The sequence below is a fragment of the Desmodus rotundus genome, chromosome 9 (genome assembly GCF_022682495.2).
Source record: "Desmodus rotundus isolate HL8 chromosome 9, HLdesRot8A.1, whole genome shotgun sequence".
Lineage (NCBI taxonomy): Eukaryota > Metazoa > Chordata > Mammalia > Chiroptera > Phyllostomidae > Desmodus > Desmodus rotundus.
In genome coordinates this window covers 33,984,370-34,008,973 of record NC_071395.1, presented here as the reverse complement: position 1 = coordinate 34,008,973, position 24,604 = coordinate 33,984,370, and the positions used below count along the sequence as shown (strand labels likewise).

General features: G+C 50.4%; 1 protein-coding gene across 1 annotated transcript in view; it reads right to left on the bottom strand.

Annotated features, from left to right (window-relative positions):
- Nucleotides 1-1,006: 1,006 nt before the first annotated feature.
- The window catches only part of XKR6 (XK related 6), a 231,811-nt gene continuing 208,213 nt past the window's right edge, over nt 1,007-24,604 (bottom strand). The window contains exons 2-3 of the mRNA XM_053911924.1: nt 23,774-23,970; nt 1,007-2,969 (exon numbers count right to left, since the gene is read on the bottom strand). Coding sequence (XP_053767899.1) covers nt 2,005-2,969; nt 23,774-23,970 — 1,162 coding nt within the window. The 3' untranslated portion in view covers nt 1,007-2,004. The remainder of the gene's footprint in view (nt 2,970-23,773; nt 23,971-24,604) is intronic.

The following is a 24,604-nucleotide window of genomic DNA, read 5'->3' as shown; positions in this document are numbered from 1 at the left end:
AAACCCACAAACATAAAAAAAATTCCTCAGTTTTTGAACTCCTCTTAAGAATAGTTCAATGTGAGGTCTTGCACCCTAAACAGTTATATCTGGAATTTTAAAAAAATCGCAGCTACACACAACAAAGACTAAGAGTATTTGTTAAAAAATATTGTGTGTGTGTATATATTTATATGTATATATATCTTTTTGTGGAGATTTTTTGTTTTTGTGATTTTTTTCTTTTCCTTTTTTTTTTTTTTTGTGCCCAAGTAGAGATACAATGGGATTGAAACGATGTCCTAGAACAGAATACTCCTTAGAGGAACGATACTTTGAAAAATAACAGTTAAATGGTTGAACGTACTTGCAACAGCTCTCCAAATTCAATTTGGTACAATGAGAAAATAAACAGGTTTTCACCAAAATGACACAGCCTCTCAGACCCCGAGTATGCTGCTGGTGTGAGTCTCGCCATCCAGACAGGGGCTCATGTTCCAGCACCATCCCCTCCTTCCTGCTGCCCCCTCCCCAGCCCCCTCCTACTCCACCTTAGCCATACCCAGAGTCTGCCTTAGAGTGGTGTTCTACATTTCTGGCAAGACCTTGCAGCAGACACACACACACACACACACACACATGTGCTATGGGCACACACACGACACACACACGAAATTTCCCACTCACCCCAGATGCACCAAGTGAGCTGAATGACTTTTCAGCCAACCACAATAGTGAAAGACAGAAGCACCAAACAGTCTTTGAAATGGGTCAGTTATTACAATTTGACATGGGGTTTTTTTATATAGTCTAATTTTCCTCTGTGTTACTATTTTTAAAAAGCACAAATGAAAAATGAAGAATCCTTTCCAGATCAATTTAAGGCTTCCCACCAAATAGAAACAGAAGAGCCTTACACAGTATCACATGTGATAAATGTATACCTTTCACAGCCTTAAAATGACAGACCAAAATCACTTTTGCCAGTCACTGTTTTAAGTATTGTGCCTTTAAATTGATGTCATTCTTTTTGCTACTATGCTGAGTTTTATTATTACTGATTTTCTTGGATTACATACATGGAAATTTCCTTAATTTGCTTTAGAATTTCCTGTTCTCATCGAATTATTGGGGTGGCTTTTTTGTTTTGTTCTGTTTTGCTTTTCACCAGGAAACAAATGTGCGCTGTCCTAGGCGAACGCTAAAATGGCACGTGGGCAGCCTTCAAGTAGCTTTCTCAGCCATTTGAGTTCCAAACGGCCATTGGGCTCCTGGAAGGCGCTGTTAACTTGGGGTCAGGACAGGAGAGGAGGGAGAGAAATCAAAAAGAGAATGGGGTTTGGATGCCTTTGCTTTTGCTAAATTTGTTTGTTTTCTTACAAATAATCAGATACGAAGAATGATTGCTTTGTGTTTTATTTGTTGGTTGGTTTTTGTTTTGTTTCTAGATTTGTTTCAATTGATTGTTTAATTTTCCCTCTCTTGGTACAAAAACCACCAGAGAGTTTGCATGAGAAACCGTGACAGTACTTAATGAAACTCAGCACCTAAGGGCATAAGGCAGTTGAAGGTTTTGTTTGTTTGTTTGTGTTTGTTTGTTTTGTTTTGTTCTTTCAATCAGCACCAATCCCATAAATGATCTACACTTGGTGTAAGGTATAAAACATTTTTTTTCTTTTGGAGTGGAGACAACTCTTCCTTCTCCACCCTATGAACAATAGTGTGGGATTTTTCAATACTGTTTCTTATGTGTAAAAAACAAAAGAAAGGTTTTCTTTTTGTTTTTACTTACAAAACATAGAGAATATCTTTGTATACATACAGCGACTGGAAAGAAAGCTTATCTGAAGGGGTTGTGACTTATTATTTTCTTTTTTTGTAGCAGTGGTGGTGGTGGTGGTGGTGGTGGTGGTGATGGTGGTTGTGATTTTGTGTATCGAGGGAAGGGAGGGTTATATTTCTTGCAAAGCGGCATTTACCGCAAACCAACTTAAGGTCCCCTTCTCAACTTGGGTCAAGATGCTCTTAGAGTGAAGATTCATACTGTAGCAACTCATAAAGGAGCGGTCCATCTCGATACCGAATGCCTACTGCGGTGGGGGTGACATACTGCAGAATGTTAATAGTCCTTCTCAACCTCCTGTCTACAAAATGAGCATCCCAAGCTGGGTATCTCTTTCTTGGCATGTCAATCTTAATAAGGGGCCCTTCTGGTTGGTAAGGACGCCCCGACGGGGTGGGGGGCCCCATGGGTCTCACTTGGAAAACGGGCAAGCAAGTGTCAGCCGTGAGATCCTCCTGTTGTTCCGTTACGGCTCTGGTAGGCGTGACCTGGGTCCCCCGGTACCCAGGGGTCTGAGGCGCCATGGGCTCAACATCGGGGGGCAAAGGGATGCCCCAGAGCAGCTCGGCACAACAGGAGCTGGCAAAGATCTTAGCTCGTGGCCCCATGGGATGCAGCACACCGTAATATAAGAGCATCGATGCGATCCCAGCCACAAAGCTAATAAAGACACAACACAGTGCTGGCACCGCGTAGGAGTCAGTGGTCTCCGGGTTTCTGTAAAAATACCAAAGGAGCGTCAAGGCAGCATTCTCGGTCAAGACTATCGTATAATAGGCAAACATTCGATATCGAGTCCGCCCTTCCTTGACGTTAAACCAGCAGAAAATGTACACAATCCCTACCACCATGTTGAAGAGGATCTCCTCCCACTTGGACATGCAGAAATCTGTTCCGCCATGGATGATCCAGAAGGCCATGGCGCACCAGTGAACCACCACGAAGATCCCGAAGTAGAGCTGGAAGATGGAAGCAAAGAGGGCAAAAGAGATAACTCTGGATGAGATGGTGAAGAGGCGCCAGAAGACGTGGATGAGGGCCCCTCTGTAGCTCATGCTCTTCTTGTCGTCCCTGGAGTCCCGCAGCAGCTTGTGATAGGAGGCTAGCACCCAAGCCAGGGACATCAGGGAAGTCACAGAGGAGACACCTGCCGGAAAGACACAAACCCACACAGTCAAAATCTTGGAGGTCAACTGCAGGGTACAGCATGGCTGCCAGCTGAGGAGACGCCCACACACACCACGATCTAAAGAAGGAGGGAGAAAGAAACACAGAATCAGGAACCAAACTTGGAGGTCATCGTTACTCCCTAAGCTGACAGCTTTGCAATCTTGTTTTTGTGTCAACAACCCAGCCCAGAACTTCTGGAGACTCACTGCTCGAGGGTAAAGCTAAGGCTGACATGCGCGTCCTGTCAAGGAGCTGAGAATGGGGGCCACATCGGTAGTTCGTGACTTCTGCTGTGATGGGACCACACATGTTCTATTTTAAGGAATCCTGAGGTCACAGGATCCTTGTGCAGACAGATGTGTAGCAAGGGATGGTGTCCTTGTCATCAGCAGCCTGTTGTCAGAGGAACTCGCAGAGGGGCTCACCAACTGTGATGACTGACAGCTTACTCACTGGCCCTGGGTCCACAGCCTTTCCCCTTTAGGAAGGCATTGGAGTCATCTTTTGCCTTTTCACCAGCTCACTTGAGGGCTCAGGAGCCCTTCACCAAACCTTCCTCCACATAGCTTCTCCTTCCCTCATGCACCCCCCCGAGGCCACCCTGATCAAGGACCCTGGAGTCTCCTGTCTGTTTGCTGGCTGCCTTTATCACTCCTTCTTGTCTCCCTTGGCCTCCCCACAATCCTTGTTGCTTTCTCCATAAACCAGTGCTCAATGTTCTTTGAGATCTTGACCTGAGAGGCCCTGTCCTTTCCTGGATTCCATCCTGACTCAGCAGCAGGTAACTCATGGTTTGAGGATGCCTTTCCTCCTCACTGGCCTGGTTTCCAAGGCCTCTGCACATCATTCCTTGTGTTTCTCCTCAGCGGTCAAGGGAATGTATCTGATCCCAAGTGATACTGGAATCACCAAAAGCAATTTTACTTATAATGTTGCTCATTTGTAACTTAATCAAACTAAACACAATAAATAGTTATTAGAGTTTCTCCAAACCCATCCAAGAGCAAGCTATCATTAGTCAGATGTTATCAAGCAACCTGCTTTCAAGCGAGACGCCCGATCACCCTCGACTCTCCTTTGCATTATCTTCACTCTGTCCATCTAGCATCTCTTCTGCTTTTCCTTTCACCCAAAATTTCAGAACCAAATGCAACTAAATTCAATTATGGTCCTGAATAGTGTTCGATGGACAACCATCTCCTTACCACATTCCCTAACCTCACACCAGAACACAATTCCATGACATTCTTCCAGGTTGAAATCAATGGGAAGACCTAGTCATTTTCTCTCAATCTTCAAGGTCAGAGCTAGGAGCCCCATTCCTCAAGAGACTAAGTAAACTACCTCAGAGCTCCAGCCTCTGTTCATCTTTCCCCAGGTCCCTGCCTACCTCTCTACTCCTCTCCAAACTTCAATGAAGAATCAAAGTCCTCTGTCATTTTACACCCTTCCTGCACTTGCCCTTCCTTGCCCATCTCACATAGCCCCTCCCTTCCAACATTTCAAGGGGATAATGCTCCAGTCTGCAGCTTGCAGAACATTATAGAGTAATAACAAAAACCAGTATCGTACCATGAGCCTAGAAAAACCCTGGGTGGTTAACTGTTACAATGAGTATGTGTTGATTTTGTAATAACAACCAAGACTGAAAACAAACATGGGAGAAAATATCCCAAGTTCTCCATAGGAGCCAATCTTAAAAACACCTCACAATTTTCCTCTCACTTCTCTGGAACGTTCTGAACACAGTCCTCACATGTCCTGCTCTGCCCTTTGCACACACAGGGCATTTCCACGAGCATCTGCTGAGGACGTACATTCTGAGGTCACGTCACAGTGGTTACGCTACCCTTTCAGCTTCCTGTGTGCGTGTTGTCTGTTGGGTTGGGGCAGGGAGGGAAGTGGGCGCCCTTGGGAATCACAGGATTTAGGCTATACCTTTCTGGAGGGCAGAGAGTGTGCAATCACCTTGACAGTATATACCAGGCCCATTACCAACACCTGGAGCATCCTCAGAAAGCCCCTCTTAGACATCTCTGTGATGTCGCCCTCTCTTTCTGAACTCACTTCTTGATGTTAATAGTGATACAGCTCGGATGTGCTACTGAACCTTAGTAATCAGAGGGGAATTCTACCAGAGCTGAATGGGAAGACAGCCATCTAGAAGCCAAGGAAAAGGGCCTCAGAAGAAACCAACCCCGCCAACACCTTGATCTTGGAATTCCAGCCTCTAGAACAGTGAGAAAATAAATATACAGTGTTTTAGCTACCCAGTCTGTTATTTTATTATAGCAGACCTAACAAACTAATATAGTGCTCTAATCCCATTTTTTTAGATGAAGAAACAAGACAGCTTTCAAAAATCATACATCTGTCAAGAAGTTGAATCAGGATTCAAATCCAGAGTCTGACTCCAGTGGCCTTGAAAGTGACCACTGTCCTAATGGACTCTGCAGACATAGTCTTAGGAGGGGCCAGGGAGGAAAGGAAGTTTAGGCACGCTGAGTACAAAGGGTTTGAATCTTTTGCCAAGAGTAGAAAAGAAGTATATTATCCGTGGGTACCTGAGAGAAGCCCTTGATTATGGAGCCTTTGATTATGTTACCTTCCTCAGGAGAGCAACATTCAAGCCACAAAGAAAGAGGTGATGCCAATAGAATTAACCGAGATCACTTTCCCTCGGTTAAGTGATTAATCTTCAAAGGCCTGCAGAGTCTTCCACTACAGGGGGAGGAAGTGCAGGGTTTTCCCTCTCTGCAGTGGCTCACTTGGAAGACTTCTGTCTTGCCTAAGGTCAGTCCAAAAGTCAATGCATTATCCTGGCCAAGAGCCAAGCTCATGGGGACCAGCAGTGGAAGTGGCCTCGTGGCCCCTGATGAAATTCTTGGATGGGCCTGGGAGCATTTATGATTCGCTTCCAGCTATGGCTCTATCACTCTCTGCATTCCAAAGATCAGGCTGGCAATTGTTAAACACTTCACGTTTGGCTGTGACAAGTTCCGGGCAGTGACCTTCACGGCTTGCTCACTTCTCCTGGTACAGCCCAGGAGGTGGGGCTTGCAGCTGGCCCACTGAGTTGAGCAGAGTCCAGCTTAGCCTGCTAGGCAGCATTAAGCCAAAACCTCACTGAGGGGTGGGGCACTCCCCTCCCCTGAGAAAGGCTCAGGAGAAGGGCCTTCGGGCTCTGATCACCAAACCTGGGAGCTAAGGCTTCCAGAAATGCAATGGCCACACCTATAGCCAACAGAACAGAGCAAGAGGGGCTGCACCTTGCAGTTGGACACCCTTTACCAAGGAGGGGAAGTCCCAATTTGGTGGTGTCATTGCAGTATTTAAGGGTCACTGTCAATTAAACTGTTGCCAATTGGGAAACAAAGCAAAAAGAAGAAAAGTGAATGTGGCTGTCCCATCATGTGAGAAACATAGAGACAGGGTGTCTGAGAAAGGACAGGACTCTAAGATTGGAGGGTGGGGGCACATAAAGTGGAGGAATCAGAAGGCTCTGGTGCAACAGGAGGGATCAGGGACAGCAGGAGGGCTGGCCATCACGGTAATGCAGGGAGGCTGGATTCTGGCAAATAGAAGGCAGGGCCATGGCTCTGAATGGGTTGGGGCTGCACCGAGAGGCCCACATATGGGAGCCCCAGTGTGCCACCAGAGAGAGAAGGAGAAACCAGATGTTAGAGCATCTCGGAGGGAGAACGCAGCATGTGGGTACGAGGGGTGCTCTGAGAACCCACAGGAGTACCTGCAGACGGCTACAAGACTGCTTCTGAGTGAGAGTGGACGGGGCCAATAGCAGCCCTCTGTTTTGTAGAATCAGATGTGCATGCCCAGGTCTGTCACCAGCTGCCCTCCTCCACCCTCTGCCACGGAGTGCTCAGTCCCACTGCTAAATCACACGTTGGAAAAACAATGAAGGGTTGGACAGGCACTGAGCACAGGGTAGGGCAGGGTAGGAAGAGTCAGCCATGAAGGGACTCACAGCTCCCTCTCCCCTGGCTCCTTCCCATAACATGATCAACTTCCTACTGTCTTACAAAGAGTAGCTCCCTGGACCCTGCATCCTCCCCCCAGGCAATCCCACCTGTCTCTGTCTCTCTTCCTCCAACCTTCCCAAGGGTGATTGCCTTGCTCCCTTCACTCCCTCGCCTTCCCTTTCCTCCTGATCCCCCAACCCCAATGGAGAGTTCTCATTGAGGTGGTTAGTTCCTAAGAGCAGCATTAAGAGGACTGGTTCATGCACTCCTCCTGCGTGACATTGGCACTTGGACCCACTCTGTCCTTCCTCACAGTTAGGGCATCCTTTCCCTGCTGGGCTATTACCCCCATTTAACAAATGAGGAAACTGAACGTGAGGTTAAAAAACTTGGATGTGGCCACACCTATGTTCTGACATTGGATGCTCACCTAATTTGTAGGATGTTGTACCTTGCTGGGTTGGTCCCCTAAAGATCCCCCAAATCAAGGAACATGCTCAACTGGCTATTTCTCTATCTGCACGTCAAGGTCAACATCTCCCTCCTTTTACCCTTGCCTCCTTCCTTCCCACAACTGAAGCTAATGTTTGGGGGGAAATCCACCACCTGCTTTTCAAATTCCCGTTGTGATTTTTCCCCGCACTGAGTTCCTTTTAGGTGGGCAATTCTTCCCTTTCCACCTGTCAAACTTCACCCTATCTTCCTACATTTTAAAAAAGCAGTCTCTTCTTGGAAATGCTCCCGGAAAAAGATAACACAGCTGTGTCCCTGGCTTCTGTCCTCACCCCCGCCCAGGCTCACAGCAAGGGGGTGATGGCAAAAAAGTACTTTATTAACCAGGCAACCACGGGCAAAGAAACAAGCCTCATGGGTGCCATCTATGAGCCAGGGTCAAAGACTTTAAGTAACTTGGCCAAGGTTACATACGTAGCAAGCAAGAACTCTGACACTGAGCCCTGGGATTATTTCACCCCTCAAAGAGGATCAGTGTGCTTAAGCTGGCTCTCCCCTGGCTTGTGAGATCTGATTGTTAATTTTGCTGAAATTTTATGGGTTAGCTGATGTTATTCTGGAGCCTGAAAGTAAGCGTGATGGCAGTATTTACACCACAGAAATCGGCAAAAGCTAGGAAATCAGGTTTCCCCCAACTCTGTTAAGAGCCAGTTGTTAAACATTTACCAGCCCACCACTGGTCAGATCAACTGTCCTTCCAGAAATGCTTGGTGGGCCTCACTACAAATCAGGAGAGCCCCATAAGGGTCTCCTCCATATACCAACACCATACTTCTGGGCAGAGCAATGCACGACCTGGCTATTAGAATCATATTCTGTAAGCCTGATGTAGCTGCAACAAAGAAATCAATCTCCTTGGAAGATCTGCACTGCAAATACATTGACAAATAACTAAGGTCGTAGGTTTCCTTTGAGCGTGATCTTTTACGAGCACTGCCATCCTCATTTTTGTCACATTTCTGTATTGGAAGACGATGTGATTCCCACATGAGGTCACCACGTGGGGTAACCTTAACACAACCCTCATGTTTCCAGACTGACCCTTAGGAAGGGTCAAAATGGAAGATGTACCCATCATCTGCGGATGTCAGCCTTCAGGACTGACATGTCTGCATGGCTGCATGGAAAAACTCAAAGCCAATCAAAATGGCCTGGGACAAACATAGGAAGGGAGGAGTGGAATGTCTCAGGAAAGCTAACAGCTGAGAAATTACACACATGGGCTGAAGAAAAAGCTGTTTAACGTAAGGGAGATGGCCCGAGGGGGACGGAATTCAAATCCGGCCACTACAGTGGTAATCTCTGTTGTACCATTGTCTTACCACATTTATAGGAAATATCTCCTTATTGGCTCTGGATCCAGGCTTCTCACGTCATCTGATCATCCTAGTAAGTGTTCCATAACAATCCTCCCTTCCCTCTATGGAACAGCTACCTTGGCCCAGACTCTACGCAAGACACTCAACAAACGTTAACTCGATCATTCTTCCCTGTGAGTAGGCGGGCTGATTTTACAACGAGGAGACTGAGGCTCACGGGCTAAGTCACCTTTCCACAGCAAGTCATTAAGAAATCACAGGACCAGGATTTGAACTCGGTGCTGCCTAACCCCAAAACTCAGACTCTTTTTTTTTTAATAACTGGGAAAGCTGTATCTCCTCATCCACACCTACAGATGAATGAATTAACATTCAGATTTACATGTCAAATTCTTATTAATTTGGTAATCAGCGATCAGCTCTCCGATCATCTCTGTGAGCACTGACAGAGTCAAGGAAGTCAACTTGGTGGTCTGCCAAGCTGGAGACACGCCCCAGGAAGGCCCGTCCGAGTGTCCCTGGGTACGCGGGTGTGACGCCTCTTCTCCGTCTCTTGCCTGGATTGTTGGGATGCTTCCTAACTGGTTCCCTTGCATCTGCTCTTGTCACAATACAGCCAAAGTGACTAAGCTAACGAATGGCCCTCTGTGTGGCCTCCCAGGCAGACTGTCAGTGGTCACTGATTTTCCACGCCTTTCCTCTGGTAGGAAATACAATCCTGCCCTGCTGAACCCAGGTGTGGCCTGTCGCATGCTCTGGCCAGTGAAACAGGGTCACTTCCAGGTGGAAGAGCATATTCTCCTGTGCCCCGAGAACAGGATGCTCCCCCAGTGACCCGTGACAGACATGCAACATGAACCAAAGTTGTTTTAAGTCACTGGAATTGTTCACATACTCTAAACCACAGCATGACTAGCCTCTCCTGACCTATGCGCCATGTCATCCAGGGTTAATGTCAATGTCCTATAAGGGCCTTCAGAGCCCCACGTGAAACCGCTTTAGAGTTCCGAAGGTAACCTGTCAGTCTCCTGCTTGTGTCCTTCTGTAGCTCCCCCCTCTGCCTGAAACGCCCTCCCCAGATATACCCATGTCTCCCCGCTGAGACCTTTACTCAAAGCTCAGCTTTTCAGCCAGGCCACGCTTGCCCAGCACCCTGGGGACTGTGAGCGCCCAGTGCGTCCCCCTTCCGTGTTTTGTTTTCCACTTCAGCATTTCCCGTCACCCGGATATACTTTACCTCTCACTTGTTTTTTTTTTTTTTAAGTTCAAATATACCCTGATGCATATGAGCTTCCCAAGGGCAGGGCAGTAGATGGGTCCTTCTGAAACTCTGTGCAAAACTGGTATTTTTCTCATGAAAGAGTCCACAGCGATCCTTGGATTCTGAAGTGAACCCATTGAGAAAGGGGCCCGTGAGCCCACCAGCCGTCAGGACCTCCCGCCATCATCCCTGAATGTGGGGGAGGGGAATTCTCTGGGAGTCTCCATCCTCCTTTACAGAGACGACCTTGAGGGCAGAAGGCAGAAATGAAAAGGAACGAATACTTATAGAATGTTTCCCATGTAGCTGGCACTATTGCAGACACTTTGCCCATGTTACTTCATTCAATCCTCGCAATAAGCCACTGGAATGTCTATTGGTGCCCCATTTTCCAGAGGAATCCAAGGCTCAAGCAGCTAAGAGGATCTGTCTGAGGTTACTGCATGAAGCATGTCTTTTATTCTGTGCTTTGACATCTGGGGCCTTGCTGACTCTGGAGGGACTGTCCCTCCCAGGGTTGCCACATTCCTAGGAAGAGCAAGCCCCTGGTGCCTTTACTACGAACAAATCCATCCAGAGCCCACACCCCAACCACCTCCTTTATTGGGCTCAGACCGTCCAGGCTGGTAGCCTCTTGCTCTGATCACCCCAGGGCCAGGTACCAGACCACCAGGGACAGCCCCAGAGCCCAGAGCCTGCTGAAATGATTCTGGGCTAGCCAACCCTAAGCCTGCGTCCACTTCCCTACCCACTGCTTCCTGCAGGAACCACAATAAAGGCTCCTGCTCATATTTCCTCCTCACCCCCTCTACCTCCTGATGGGCCCTGGTGCTTCCCACGTGGTGGACAATAGGAAGAATGCAGCTCCAAGGTCAAGCCCTGGTATTTAAAGGACCCAGCAGGAAGAAAGCTAAATCCAGCACCCGCTGCTTCACTTGTGTCTTCTTTCTGAGATGCCGTCAGAGCCATCAAAATGCCGCCTTCACAGACAGCTGGATCGGGCGAACTCCAGAGATTCTAGAACAAATGTCAGCCACGCAGCTGGCATGGCACAAGTCTCACAGATGCCTGGGTCCCGGCTGGCCTGGACCACGCCATGAAGAAGGCTGTCCGCCATCACTAGAAGTTCCAGTAAATCCACCCTCATGTCACAGCACATGATTGACCAGTTTCAATGCCCTGATGTCCCCAGAGTGACTGCACTGTAACAGAGGCCATGAGACGCCCTGGAACGGACATGGGTTCTGGCGCCAACAGGCCTGGCCTTAGTTTACGTTTGTGAACCATGGGTAAAGTGTGGATTCGGAGGGTCCAATGAACCGTGAACGTAAAACATATGCGTACATCTTCTAAACATATGCATACTATACTATATGTATAAAATATACAAATATATAGAGAGAACATATATAGTGTACATATACATACTAATTATATATGAAGTCACATGGGGCTTAACAATTGAGGCACGCTCTGAGATTTCATCACTGTGTGACCATCGCAGAGCGCACGTACATGGACCTAGGCGGCGCAGCCCCCGCACTCCTAGGCCGCACGGTGCGCCTGTTGCTCCTGCGCTACCAGTCCATGCCACACGTCACTGTACAAAACAGTAAGACGTTAAATCAAGCACAAGACGAAACGATTCAACCACGAGATACAGTAAATACGAGATGCATGAGGCCACTGCCGGCACAACACGTCATTGTTTTAGAGCAAACTTACTTTATAAGTAGAAAGAGAACACCAAAATAATGATAAAAAGTGTAGTACAGCAAATACATATAAGCCGGTAACACAGCCACGTATCATCATTATCAAGTTGGTGTACCGTACATTAGTGCATGTGCTACGCTTTCACACAGCTGGCAGCGCAGGTTTGCTTGCACCAGCGTTGCCACAAACAGGAGTAACGCTACAATGTCAATGACAGCTATGATGTCACTGGGTGACAGCAATTCTTAGGTCCATTATAATTTTATTGGACCACCATCTTGTAGGTGGGCTGTCTATTGGCCAGAACGGTGTTATATGGCACGTGACTACAACGTATATACACAGTATTCTGTAGTGCCGAAGATGTGGCTGCATGTTACATCCTCTCTCTGAGGCTAGAACAGAGCCCGACACACAGCAGGCGCTCAGTGCAGATGCGTTTGCGTGAGTTTGCGTAATTCATTATCGTCGACCATCAAGCTCATACACAATATTTTGTTTCAACAAAAGCCCAACCTAAAGGATTCCCTCATGAAATTGTGCCCTACCACGAGAGGAGCAGGCCGGCGGCCAAGGTCGGGAGGATCTCCCAGCTCAATCTCAGCTGCAGGCCCCTGTGATCTAGGCATGTATGTAGGAAGAGGAAGGGCCTGTTGGGATTCTAAGATTCTGCAGGTGGTATAGTTAGAGATTCATCCTCTCAAGGCAAAGAGCAAAAGTCACTGCCGCCTTCTCATTCTGTCCCCTGTCCTGTCAGAAATGTGATGGGGGGAGGGGTGGGCTGCAGCTTTGGGTAGGAGGCCACTCAGAAAGTGATAGCCATTTAGAAGCAGATAAAACCCTTTAAAAAGGCTGGGAGGCAGGCGTGACCCTGTCTCCCATGGTGTGGGGGGTGATGTGGCCGTCAAACTTGAACTACTTCCAGCTCCAGTGGTTTTGGGTTGCTTTACCTGGAGCCACTGGGTCCCTGAGGGTGACCGCCTGTGATTAACCAGAACCGCTATCCTCAGTGTGGGTGGTCCAGCCTCGCTGCCTCTACTCACAGCCCAGCTGTGCCAGCTGTACTTCTGGATGGAGCGGCCCCACTGTTTAGCAACATGGAGGCTCAGGTGAGCAGCCTGGTGGAAAGAGGCAGGACTGATGAGCAGGAGAGGTTGGCACGGGCTTGTGTGTGGCCCGACTCAGAAGTGGTCCTTGCCCCCTCCAGCTGACTTCTCAGTGCTGAGTGGCCCAGGAGAAAAGCCTCCCCGGTGAAATGACTTCACCAAACCAGATCCCCACTGGGGATGGTGGGCAATGCGAGCCTTTGAAGGCTCAGAGTGGAAATGGTAGCCACCATCACAGAGGGCCTCTTTGTGCCAAGAACAAGTGGATTTCACTTACTCCCAACAAAACCCCTCTGGGTCAGTAGTTACTAGCTGTGGTTTACAAGGGAGAACCCACACGGCTGCAAGGGGTTAAGGGCCTTGTCTGAGCAGAATGGATGCAGCAACTAAGTATAGAGCAGGCGTAAAGCCAGAGCAGAGTGTGGTCCACACAGGGTTGGGGTGAGAGAGCTTTCCACAATGCCAGGAGAAAGCACCTTTCTTCGGGGTGACAGTCTCAAGAAAGTAACCAAGAGGACAAGCAGGAAAGAAGTCAAAGTACTTGGTTATTACTGGTGAAAGGTGAGGGTGAAGGAAGCACTGGGGCCCCAGCAATAGCAGAAGTGGTGGTGGGCCCCACGTTGTCACAGGTGGGCAGATTTGTCAGCCGGCTGGCTCCTGAACGCCGGGGTCTGGCAGCCTGGAGCACGTGCAGTCTGAACGTGCAAGAAGGCCTGGCAACAATATAGGACCCAGCTGTCCTCGGGTCAGCGTCAGACCCAATCTTTATCTCTGGTTGTCAGTGGAGGGAAGGCGACATGCCTAGAACTCCTCCTGATGTCCTCACTCTCTGAGCACCTCCAATTAGTTGGGTCCAGAATTGAGTGGGTCCTTGAGCCTAAGTTATGCATGAAAACTTGAGGTTCAGAAAGGGTGACTCACTCATCATCACACTGGCAGTGGAACAGCCCACAGGGACTCACCCCCAGCTGTGCTTCTCGGGGTGTCTTCTATTCCACTCTCTTCCCAGACTAGAGATGTGTGACATGAGAAGACATCATCTGTGAAACACGTAGGCTTCCTTTCCTTGGAAATCTTAAGGAATAGAAAAGATCTTTCGAAGATCATTTCATTGCAGTCTTTCCTGGAGCTAGAAGTTCCCGGGAGGCTTCGAGTTCATCATGGTCTCTGACGTGAATGTCCAACCTAATAATTAAAGGCTGCTACTGCCCAAATTTCGCCGGGATTTCCCCACTTTTCTCTTAGAGTCATAGCCTGCCTGAAAGGGACTTCAGGAGTCCCTCCTGCCCTTCTCAGTAGGGTCATCCAGGCCCAAAGAAGATGAGATCCGAGGGGTTTGCCCAGCCTCCATCACCCCATGAGGTACAGGGGACATGATGGGGCGCTTCCTCAGCCCCTGTATCCTCACGCGGGAGAGTAGGGGCAGGGCTCACAGGAGGGCAGTTCTGAGGGGTGAGGCATCTCTGTGGAGCAGTGAAAATGGTCTGAAGTTGTTATGGTGACAGTATAACTCTGTAATAAACTAAAAGCCACTGAACTATACACTTCAAGTGAGTGAAGTGTATAGTACGTAAACTGTTTCTCAACAAAGCTGTTTAAAAAAGGAGGAGAGCAGCTCTGCTGGCAAGACCCCAGGGCAGGGTGGGGCTACCGAAGTGGCCCCAGGACCACCCTCATCTCAGCCTCCTCACTGCTCCCAAACACCGGAGGCCCCTCTGAGCTCAAGGCCTTGCCCTCGGCTATTCCCTCTTCCTGGCACATCTCATCCAGAAATCTGCGGGGCTGGCTCCCGCCCATCTTCAGATCTTCGCTGAAAGGTCGCCTTCTCTGGGAAGCCTTTCTTGGCCGCCCCGTGGAAAGCCGCGCACGGCTCTACACCGCTCCCCTCCCTCTTCCCAGCTGTAGTGGCCCTGTGGGTGCTGACCATTTTCTGAGGCAGGTGTCCCCCACTTTTCAAAGGTTGCCATTGAGCCGCTTTGCTTTTATGGAAGACCTACAGTTAGTACCTGTTTCTGCTAACTGAAAGAAATAGGAAGAGGATTTTCATTTTTACAAAAAAAAAAAGAAAGGCAAAAAGCAAAAAAAAAAAGAAGAAAAGGCAAAAAGTGCTTGTTCTGCACAAGCCTTTACAGAGGCAGCCTGCATCCCAGGCATTGAGAGGGACCCCCCCCTCCCCCCGGCCCCAACGCAGCTCCTTCCCCAGGAACCACACTCAGCATCCAGCTTCAAGCCCCATCGCTTTGAACCATGTCTGAGAGCATCGGGGCTTCATCTCAGTTTATTTTGTGCATCCCTTAGCAGGATGTGACCTCAGGTATCAGAAAAGCCTAAGAGAATTTGAAAGGGTGTCACACTTAGTGTAAAACTGGATGTGATAACGTGTTTCAATGGCGGTAAACGAGATAGACACAGTGCGTGTGTTGAACTTGCCTACCTCCACCACTTGTACTATTTATTCACAGAGGAAAAAGAATCTTGAAAGCTGCCAGGTACCATTGGTTCTGCTAGTAGTGAAGTGGTCTCTGTAAGTCCGCATCCCGCACAGCCCGCCACGGCCAGCGTTGCCTGAGGAGGTTGATGGGTCTACCGAGTGTGGAGCTCTGCCAGTGGGGAAAGCTCACGAAGTTCCTCCACGTAAAGCAATGGTAACCGCTTCTTCACCTTACGCTCTTTCAGCTTAGGGGGCTTTCCACAGAAACACTCTACTGTGGGACAGCAGGGGACACCTGTCTATAAAATGAAGCATTTGTTTTGTTCATTGTCTGCCTCTCTCTGTAAGAAATGTAAGCTCCGTGAGGGCAGGGTTTTCCACCTGTTTTGTTTATTGCTATATCCACCCTGGCTTCTAGCATGGAGCTGGGCACATAATAGGTGCTTAATAGTTATTGAATGAATGAATGAATGGCCCAATCACGTTTACTGCTCAGGCTCTGAACTGCAGCCCTCAGAGCCCCCCTGAGCGGTTGTATTGGCAGGCTGTACAGGCTGAGGGAGGCTGCCCCGGTGTTCCTCTTCATCCCAGCACTTGTGCACAAACATTTCCAGGTGAACAATTGCTGTTTCATCTGCGTTAACTGTAATGAAATCGATTTAGTTCATCTTTCTCATATGTTTTTCTGCTGCTCTAAGAACTCTCTGTTGTATAAGTACACACTACATTTTCTTTTGCACGTAAACATTTGGTAAGAGGGTAGATCTCGTGTTAAGCACTCTTAGCAGAATTTAAAAGAAAAAGAACCCTCCTTCTCTTTCTCTCTTACCAGTTGTTAGGGGCAACCTCAGCTGAAAGCCTCAGAATTACATACAGATTCGGGTTTGATTGATGCAGTGAAAGGCTTCATTTAAGTGTCTGTTTAAAGTCCTTGCAACTTCCCCTTAAAAGTGTAAGGTTTGGACGCCATGTTTAATGAGAAGCCACTGGTAGCCGAAGTAGGACTGTGAGCTGGAGTTGGCTGGTCAGGGCACCCTGTGTGCACACCTAAGCAGCTCTCTGATGGCGGTGGGGGAGAGCGCTGTCTCTTCAAAAAGAGAGAACAGAGAGCTGGAGAAAGGCCACCCTGAGGGACATGGGAGAGGACAAGCCCAGTCTGTGCTCTGGCCGGAGGAGGCAGGCATGTCTCTGTGCTATCTCATCATTTCAGTTATGGGTAAAGATGCAAGACAGCCAGGAGAAGGGGGTGAACAGGGAATGGCACGTCTTTTCCTTCATTCATCTGTTCCTGGCGAAGACACAGAAGTGTGGTGAACAATCTCGACGTGGAGATCAAAGGCTGGAAGACCTTGGTTCCAACTTGGTCTGAAGCCCACAGCAGGTCTCTGAGATGGGCGGCTCCAGCTCAGCAGGGGCGAGTTAGGGCTCTGCTTCCTTAGGGTTCCATCAAGCCATGGCCAGCACTGGGGGGTGGGGGCAGGTACAGAAATTCCCTATGATTCTCAGCAAGGTGATTCATTATCTGAGGGTGTTTGACACAGTGGATTGGTCATTTTAATAACAAATTTTGCTTCTTGGTAATAAGGAAACGGAGCAGGGAATTCCCAGCTCCGATGTGGAGCTCAGAGCCATCACCTTTGGGCCACACAACCACATCACTTTCTGGGTGGCAGCTCCACCTCATGGTAACCCAAATCCCCAATGACCAAGTAGTTGACTTTGTGACCCAGGCTTAGAGGGCAACAGCAATGTCCACATGGAAAGACATCAGAAAGCATTTTTCACATGAGAAAAAAGGAAGCTCCCAGGAGGAGAGATGTGGAAGTATTCCATTGTCGGGGGAAGGGGAGGGGAGGATGGTTTAACTGAGCCAACAGCTAAGACCTGGGCCTTCCTTGCAAGAACTAGGACCAGAAGGCTGGGCTCCTCGCTGCGAAGGGAACCTGGTCAGGGAGACTGAAGTGGGAGTGGTGCTCCCTACAGGATGCGTTTCCCCCTCACTAGGGAAGGGAAGAAGTGCTTTGGTAGCGGCTGAATAGAGAGGCACAGACATTTATTTAATGGGAGCTGAGAAACACGAAGGAACACGTGTCTTTCTGAAGTGCTGGGATGCTGCCAGGCAGGGCTCTCCCTAGGAAGAGAGCAAATGTGAAGCTGGAGGACAAGTCACCAGAAAGGCGTTTGTTGTAGAAGGAGCTAGCAAGTGAAGTGAAGAAGGAAAACAATCAGGGAGGTTAACGCCAAGGAGGCAGAGAGAAAGAGCCCTAATTGAATCCTAGCACTCAATGCTTGTTTAAAAGAAAACCAATGCTTAAAGGCAGGGTCTCATATTTCCTCATACTTTCTTGTCCAAGTAAAGATGCTTGTGCTACATAAAATTGGTACTAGATATCCTTGGCTAATGATGGTCAGGTGGTGGGGTGGTGGGCTTACCTGGGCAAGACTTGGGGTTTGAACCACATCCTACAGATGCTGTACTACCATCTCAGCTGCCCACTCAGTGCGGCAGAAACTGGAGCCTTCTCTGGGAGCCTTCCTTGCTGTGTGACTTTGGGCAACTTACTTGGCTTCTCTGTGCTTCCACTTCCCATATGTTAATCAAGGAGGGTGGCCTAGCTGGCCTCAATGGACCTCTTCAGTTCTAGAGATTCTATAGCTCCAAATCCCTTTGTTAACTAAAGTCACAAGGTTTAAGTTTTTGGATACCAATCCAAGGTGTCTTTTTAGGTACCATCTCTGAGCAGCTGGCCAACCCCCACTCCCAGGGGTTTGGGAGCACCTGCGAAATGCTGCATGGTGCAATGCCACTTACGAGAAAAGTCAAATCTGCTTTTATCCTCTCTGAGAGGACCCCCTGCCCATGGGAGAAGCATGTCCCCATGTGTGTCCCCGAGCAAGGGCTGGTCTGTACCACGCCAGCTGGCTCCTTGCCGGGATCAGAAGTGACTCTACCTTCAAGTTTTAGACCCAGCCCACGCCCTTGCAGTGGTCGCAAGCTTCTGATCCTATCCAGGGACTTCCAGTCTGGCCCACCACTGCCACCCCCCACCCCGGTTGATAAGAGGGTTGAGGGGCACACACGGCTGAGAAAATATCTGGGGATGCCTCGTGCTTTCTCTGAAGGGTTTCAGAGAGATCTAAGAAGACTGAAGGGATGTGAGCCGTCCTGGAAACGTGGGGCTCCAGGTTTTCATGCCAGATCTCTCACTGACTGTGTAGGCATCACGCTATCTGGCCAAGCCCAGCGAGTCTCCAGGGTCAGAACAGAGACTATTCCCGAGGAAAGGCCAGTCAAAGGCATGGGAGTGCTCGTGTGTCTTTCTCACTGGTAGGTACCCTAGGGAGCGGGAGGGTCCCGGGTCTCAGGCCCATTCCCTCACCTCCTGGTCAGGCCAAGCTGGGCCTGACACTAAGACAACACGGCTGCCTCAACATGCTTAGCAGAGGTGGCTCACACCAATGGTCTCGAAGACTCAGAACATTTTCAGAAAGCCAAGCCCTGGGCAGAGAATCCAGAAGGTCCACCTTCTGACCTAATCAGTACCCTTGTGCCTGGGGTACACGCACACACACGCATAGGTGCATACACATACACACACGCACGCATGTGCACCAGAGCTGACGGGTCTACGGCGCATGTCAACCTCTGCTCCCTCCCCGCATCGGCGACCCATTCCTGCAGAATCCACACAAGTCTGCCTCTGCGAGACTCAGCCACAGCCATCGTTGCTAAGGGCACAGACGCTGGAGCCGGACTGCCTAGGTCAAGATCGCTTCCACACCTTGGGGCTGCCTCGTGCTTATTGCGTAACCTCTCTGAACCTCAGTTTCATCATCTACAAAATGAGAATACTGGAGCATCTACTCACAGGGTTGCTCTGGGCCTTTACTGGGTTAATCCGCGTAAACTTCTTAAACTAGTCCCTGTGCACAGGCAGGCTCTCCCAAAGCCTTATCTAACGTCAGTAGGGTCATCATCGTCATCGCCGCCACCGTCCCCACACTTGCTGCGATATACTCCATGCTCTAGGCACCTCAGACCACTCACTCCGCCCACGCCATGCTCTCTCAGGCCTCCGTCCCTCGGTACCTGTGGATCCTCTGCCCAGAAAGACCTCCCAGCCTTCTCCTTCAGGAGCGCTCCTATTGATCCATCAAAACCCAGATCAAATGTTACCTCCTCCATCACAACCCCAGAAACAGTTACTCCCTCCTGTGTTCATGCATCCATCAAAAAATTTAAATGTGTTATACCGGACCATAAACCCCTAAAGGGGAGTGTCCTTGCCAACCCAAGTCCTGACCCAGTGTCTGGCAAATGGTGGTAATGAGATGCCAGGGGAAGGTGGTCACCAGAGCCCATAAGTAGGGCAACTCCTCCGTGTGGACTTAAGCAAAAAAGGCAGACTTAGGTGCTGTGGAGGTGCAGCAAACGGCACCCCACACCCGCCCCAGCCAATGTTCATGTGGAAGCATCAGAAAACCCATAAGTGAGGAACAGTGACAGAGCTATTGACTTTTGATCTGTGTCCCCCGCCAGCTCCCCCTCCTCCATCTCAACACACCCACTTAGAACCCCCACTCCCCACCCCCACACTGTCTACACCAGCCCTGCTGAGTCCTGTCAACTCACTCTCCGGGGCACCACTCAGATCTGCACACTTGGCGTCATTTCCCAAAAACACTGAACCCCGTCATCTCACGCCTGGACCTCCCCAGCAGCCACTAAGCTGGGACTCCTAGCTCAGCTCCTGCTTGCCCCTGCATAGCAGGGAAGGGATTCTTATATAAGGGGGAATCTGATTGTATAGCTTTCCTTCATAAACCTTCCCTCTGCACTTAGTGCAAACCCACACTCCTCACAGGGACCAGCACGCCCTGGCTGGTCGGGCTCCTGCCATCCCTCTCCTCCCAGACCCCCTCCCCACTGCCAAAGTGTCAGGCCGTGCTGGGTCCTGACACCTTCTAGAAGAAGCCAGGCTTTTCCTACCCCAGGACCTTTGTATGTGCTGTTCCATTGTTTCTGCTCTTCCTAGAGTTGGCTCCTTCTCATTTACAGGAAGCCGAAATGTCAGTTGTCTGGAGAGGCTTCCCCTGCCCCCACCGCCCAAAGCAGCCCCCATCCTGTGGACTTCGGTCACAGTACTGTATCTGCTTGCTCCAAAGCACTTACCGCATGTCGTGTCTAATTGTTTCATCTGCCTCCCCAGAGATGGGGAATGCCAGAGGGCACGGACCAAGTCTCTTATGCTCCCTGTTGCCCTCATCATGTGATAGGGCGCCCCATTTAGTGCACCTTTGTGGAAGGGCAGACTGCACCAAACACGCACAGTATGCCAGGCAAAGTGCCGGAGAGGTAAGCGTGCAGCTCATGAGGCCGCCACGCCAATTCCGAAGGCAGTGTATGCCCACTGTGCACACGAAGATACCCCGTGGGGAAATTAACTCACCCTGTGCCATAAAGTTGGTAAATGGCCAAGGCGGCACTTGCGCGCAGCTCCATCTGACTTTCCACTCTCCTGGACTGCTTTCCAAACCCTGTCGCAGCCCAGGGTGCTGGCAGGGCTTCCAGCAGACGTGCGGCTCACTACCGGTGTGAATAGTGCATCCGCACCCGACCTCTTACAGCTCTATGTTTATCCTTGTTCAAAGTATGCAGACATCAGATTTAAGGAAGACCCTGCCAAAACGCCCAGATGACTCTAGCATAATATTTGTATGGATTATTATTATTAGTTATATTTTTCACTTGAGTCTGAATTTATGGGGAAATGGGATACAAACCCACCCTTCAGACTGACTCCTGTTAACCCAGCAGTGAGTGAGGACTAGAAGGTGGACAGATGGCCAAAGTGGGAGAGGCTGGCCTTGGGCAAGATCAATGGGAAACGCACCTGCTAAAGCTGATAGTGACCTTTCTAACCATGTATTAGCATTAACGGTATACAGTGGTCAGCCAAAGGCCAGCCCGGGCAAGGCCAGTCAGTCATGGATCTCACTAGCAAAGCTTGCAGTCCAATGCAGGAAGTGGATCTACAAGGAAAGCTCCACCATCACCCCTCCACCAACAAAACAGCCAGATGTTGCACAAGGCCCTCGACATTCGTCATGTCGTTACATGCTCATAACAACCCTCTGCAGCAGGTACTAATTTCATCCTCATGTCAGAAAGGAGAAAACGAAGGAACAGAGAGGCTCAGGAACTGCCCAAAGCCCCACAGCTGTCCAGTAGCAGGGCGGGAGCTGGCCCCCCCTTTCCAATTTGCTCCACAGACTCCCCGCTCTCACAGGACTGGAGAGGCCTTCCACCTGGCCCCCTCCAAGTTCTCAGACTTTCTCTCCCCTCCTCCAATTTCTAATCTCTAAACTGATTTTCTTTAGAGCGCATTCATGTCATGCAGCTTTTTATGGGAAAAGAGAGGGAAGGCGTCATTGAAACTGGAATCATAACAAAACGGTACGGTGATGAGTAGACAGGGTAGGGGTTACGTTAAGAGCACAGTGCCAAGCCTCTGTGCTCAGTGACACAGGTACCTTCCCTCCTGTCAACCCTGCTACTGCCACAGACCCCAACCTTGTCTGGGGATTTACAACCAACAGCAAAGACTGCTGTTGACCTTAGTTTCACCCAGCAGTTCCCAAATGCATTTGACCATGAACGCCTGTTTTGAGAAACACCTGTTCCACACCGCACAGAAATGCGAGGAAACGCTCACCCGACCTGTGAGCTGCGCACAGAATGAGGGACGTGAGACAGGAAGGGCCGGGGGGCTTCTCCAGGGTGCATGACCGTCGTCACTGCAGCTCTCCCCGCCCCCCAGTGCCTGCTGGTGGCAGCACACACCCAACCAGCCTCTTTGCCTTCACTGACCTTGGCCCCTCTGGGCTCCCATGGCAAGAGGAAGCCACGTGTGCTGTCCTGTGAGTTTCCTCCCTAGAGATCTCACGTCCAGCCTCTCTGTGTTTATAAGCTGAGAAACCATCATGGAACGGACACGCTCAACAAAAAGGCTGGTGCTGGGTTGACCCCCAGGGCCAAAGAGGGGTGGCGGTGGGCGATCTCCCCAGGAGATCTTGCTTGACATTTTACAAAGTGGTCTACATGCATCATATCACTGCATCCCCCTAAAATCAAGGATTAGTCTTACCTCCCCATGACACCAAAGAGGCCAGGAGGCCTTGAGAAGGGAAGGGCAACAGCCAAAATCACAGCAGGGGCTAAGCGGGGCCGAGGACCTTGGCCTAGGACCTGCGTCCTGTTGGGAGCTCACCCCCTGTGTCATTCTGCCCCCTGCCCTGTCTATCTGTGGTGCTGGGATGTGGCCAAAGGTTGGATGGACAACGTGGCAGCCTGAGCCACGTGGAGATTTGAAACTGAAACTGCAAAGGGCAGTTTAGATGGGGGTCTCAGACTGCAACAGGACTGGGAAAAGGAGGACCCAGATGGGGGAGAGAGGGGCCCTCCACAGCCTCCAGCAAATGTGCCCCCTGGAGCAGGTTGCTCTGGCTGCAGAGCTGGAGCCGGTGGGGTTTGAGGGTGGCCACATGTGGCGGCTTCATGAACGGGAAAGATGCCTGTCACTAGGCACCTCAGTCTGCCCCCCAGGCCCCTGAGGGCTCCCTGAAGGCTGGCAGAGCAAGGCTGTTCTGACCATTGGCGACCTGGGGTGGGACTCTGGCTTGTCTGGTGAAGTCTAACCTCACAAGACCTTCTCGGGCAGCCGAACGGCCAGAAGCCAGACTCCCTGCTGCTGTAGAGACCAGTGCTGTGCAGACTGGGCTCTGGGGGCTTCTGAGGCTCCTTGGAGACCATTTGGGGCCACAGGGGCCAGGATGGGGGAGAAGGCCAGTGGGTAGAGTGTGCCAGGCTCTGGACCCCCTCCCCCAATATAACTAGAACAGAGCTCCTTGAGTCTGTTATATAAATGGAATGACTACATAAGCTTTGATCTGAAGCCAGAGCCATGACTTAAACATGTCTGAAAGTGCTGTCTCCCGCACTTTAGTCTTTTTGCCATGTGCTATGTCAAGGCTGCCTTCCCCACCCTGCACACGTGCGAACACCTCAGCTCAGGCCAGCACCAAAGGGAAGGGGTCGGTCCCCCCAAGTGGGAGACCAGGGCCCTCCATGCTGCTGCTCCCAGGGACACCTGAGACCCCGGCTCTGCTCTAGTCCGTGGAACAAAGTGGCCGTGGGCAGTGAGCACATTTGCACCAGGGGTCCAGGAAATGTCAGTGCCATTCACGCCCTCTTTGTGGGAGAGCCAGGTCAGCAGCGCACAGGAACCTGGACATCCTGAGCACCGGGGGTCAGTATGGGCAACACCCACAGAAGACGCTGGGTACTGACTGTGTAGGAGGCAGGTGGCCACCAGGTGGCCCCCAGATGGAATGGGGGGCCTGTCCCTGCCCACAGGAAGGTCATTCCCCCAAGCTCCGGGGGCGGGGCACTCACAGGGCAGCGTCTCTGCGCTGTTCTTCTGGATCATTATGCAGAGCTGTAGCACCAGTTGGGGGGCGCTCTCCAGGAAGGTCTCGAGGAGGCGCAACATGTTGACGTCTGCATATTCGTACATCATAGCCCAGTAGAAGCGTCGCTGGTGTTCCTTCCGCCGCTGGCTCTGGATCCCCAGGTACATGGTGCGGATATACCTGCCAGGAGGGACGGAGCAGAACAGAGAGCGTGGGTGGGGGTGGGGGCTCTGGGAGGGCCACGTTGCCCCCCAAAACCACAGCCACCTATGCTGGGGTCTCCTCCTCTGCTCTGAGGCGTCCTCCCAGCCATGGACACAGATACAGACATGAGGGTAAGGCTTCAGGGTAGCATTTGTGGAGCTTCTACTAACTACCGCGGCTGGCTGCGTCCTGGGCAATAGGCAGGTGCAGTTCTCACATGGGACAGATGGGGAACAGCCAAGGACCCACAGTTGAACAGTGGAGCAACCAGAAGCCAGCCCCAGGCCATTGGGCAGCAAAGCTCATGAGACCCTCAACACAGGGGAGACACAGTCTGCCCTGAACCTCAGTGCACGTCTGGCCCAGGACACCATCACACAAGTGCACTGAGTCTGCTCCACCAGGGAGGACAAGGGACAAAGGAAACAGGTTCAGGTGGAAGACATGGGCTCAGGGTTCAAATCCCAGCTTTGCCATTTGCTAATGGGACCTTGCACTAATTAATCACTCCAACTCCATGCCCTTGGTACTCTTTAACGTGGAGAAAAGAATCACAGCATCACAGAGCTGGGTGTGGGGGAGATTGGGAGGTAACAAGAGTGGTGGGCAC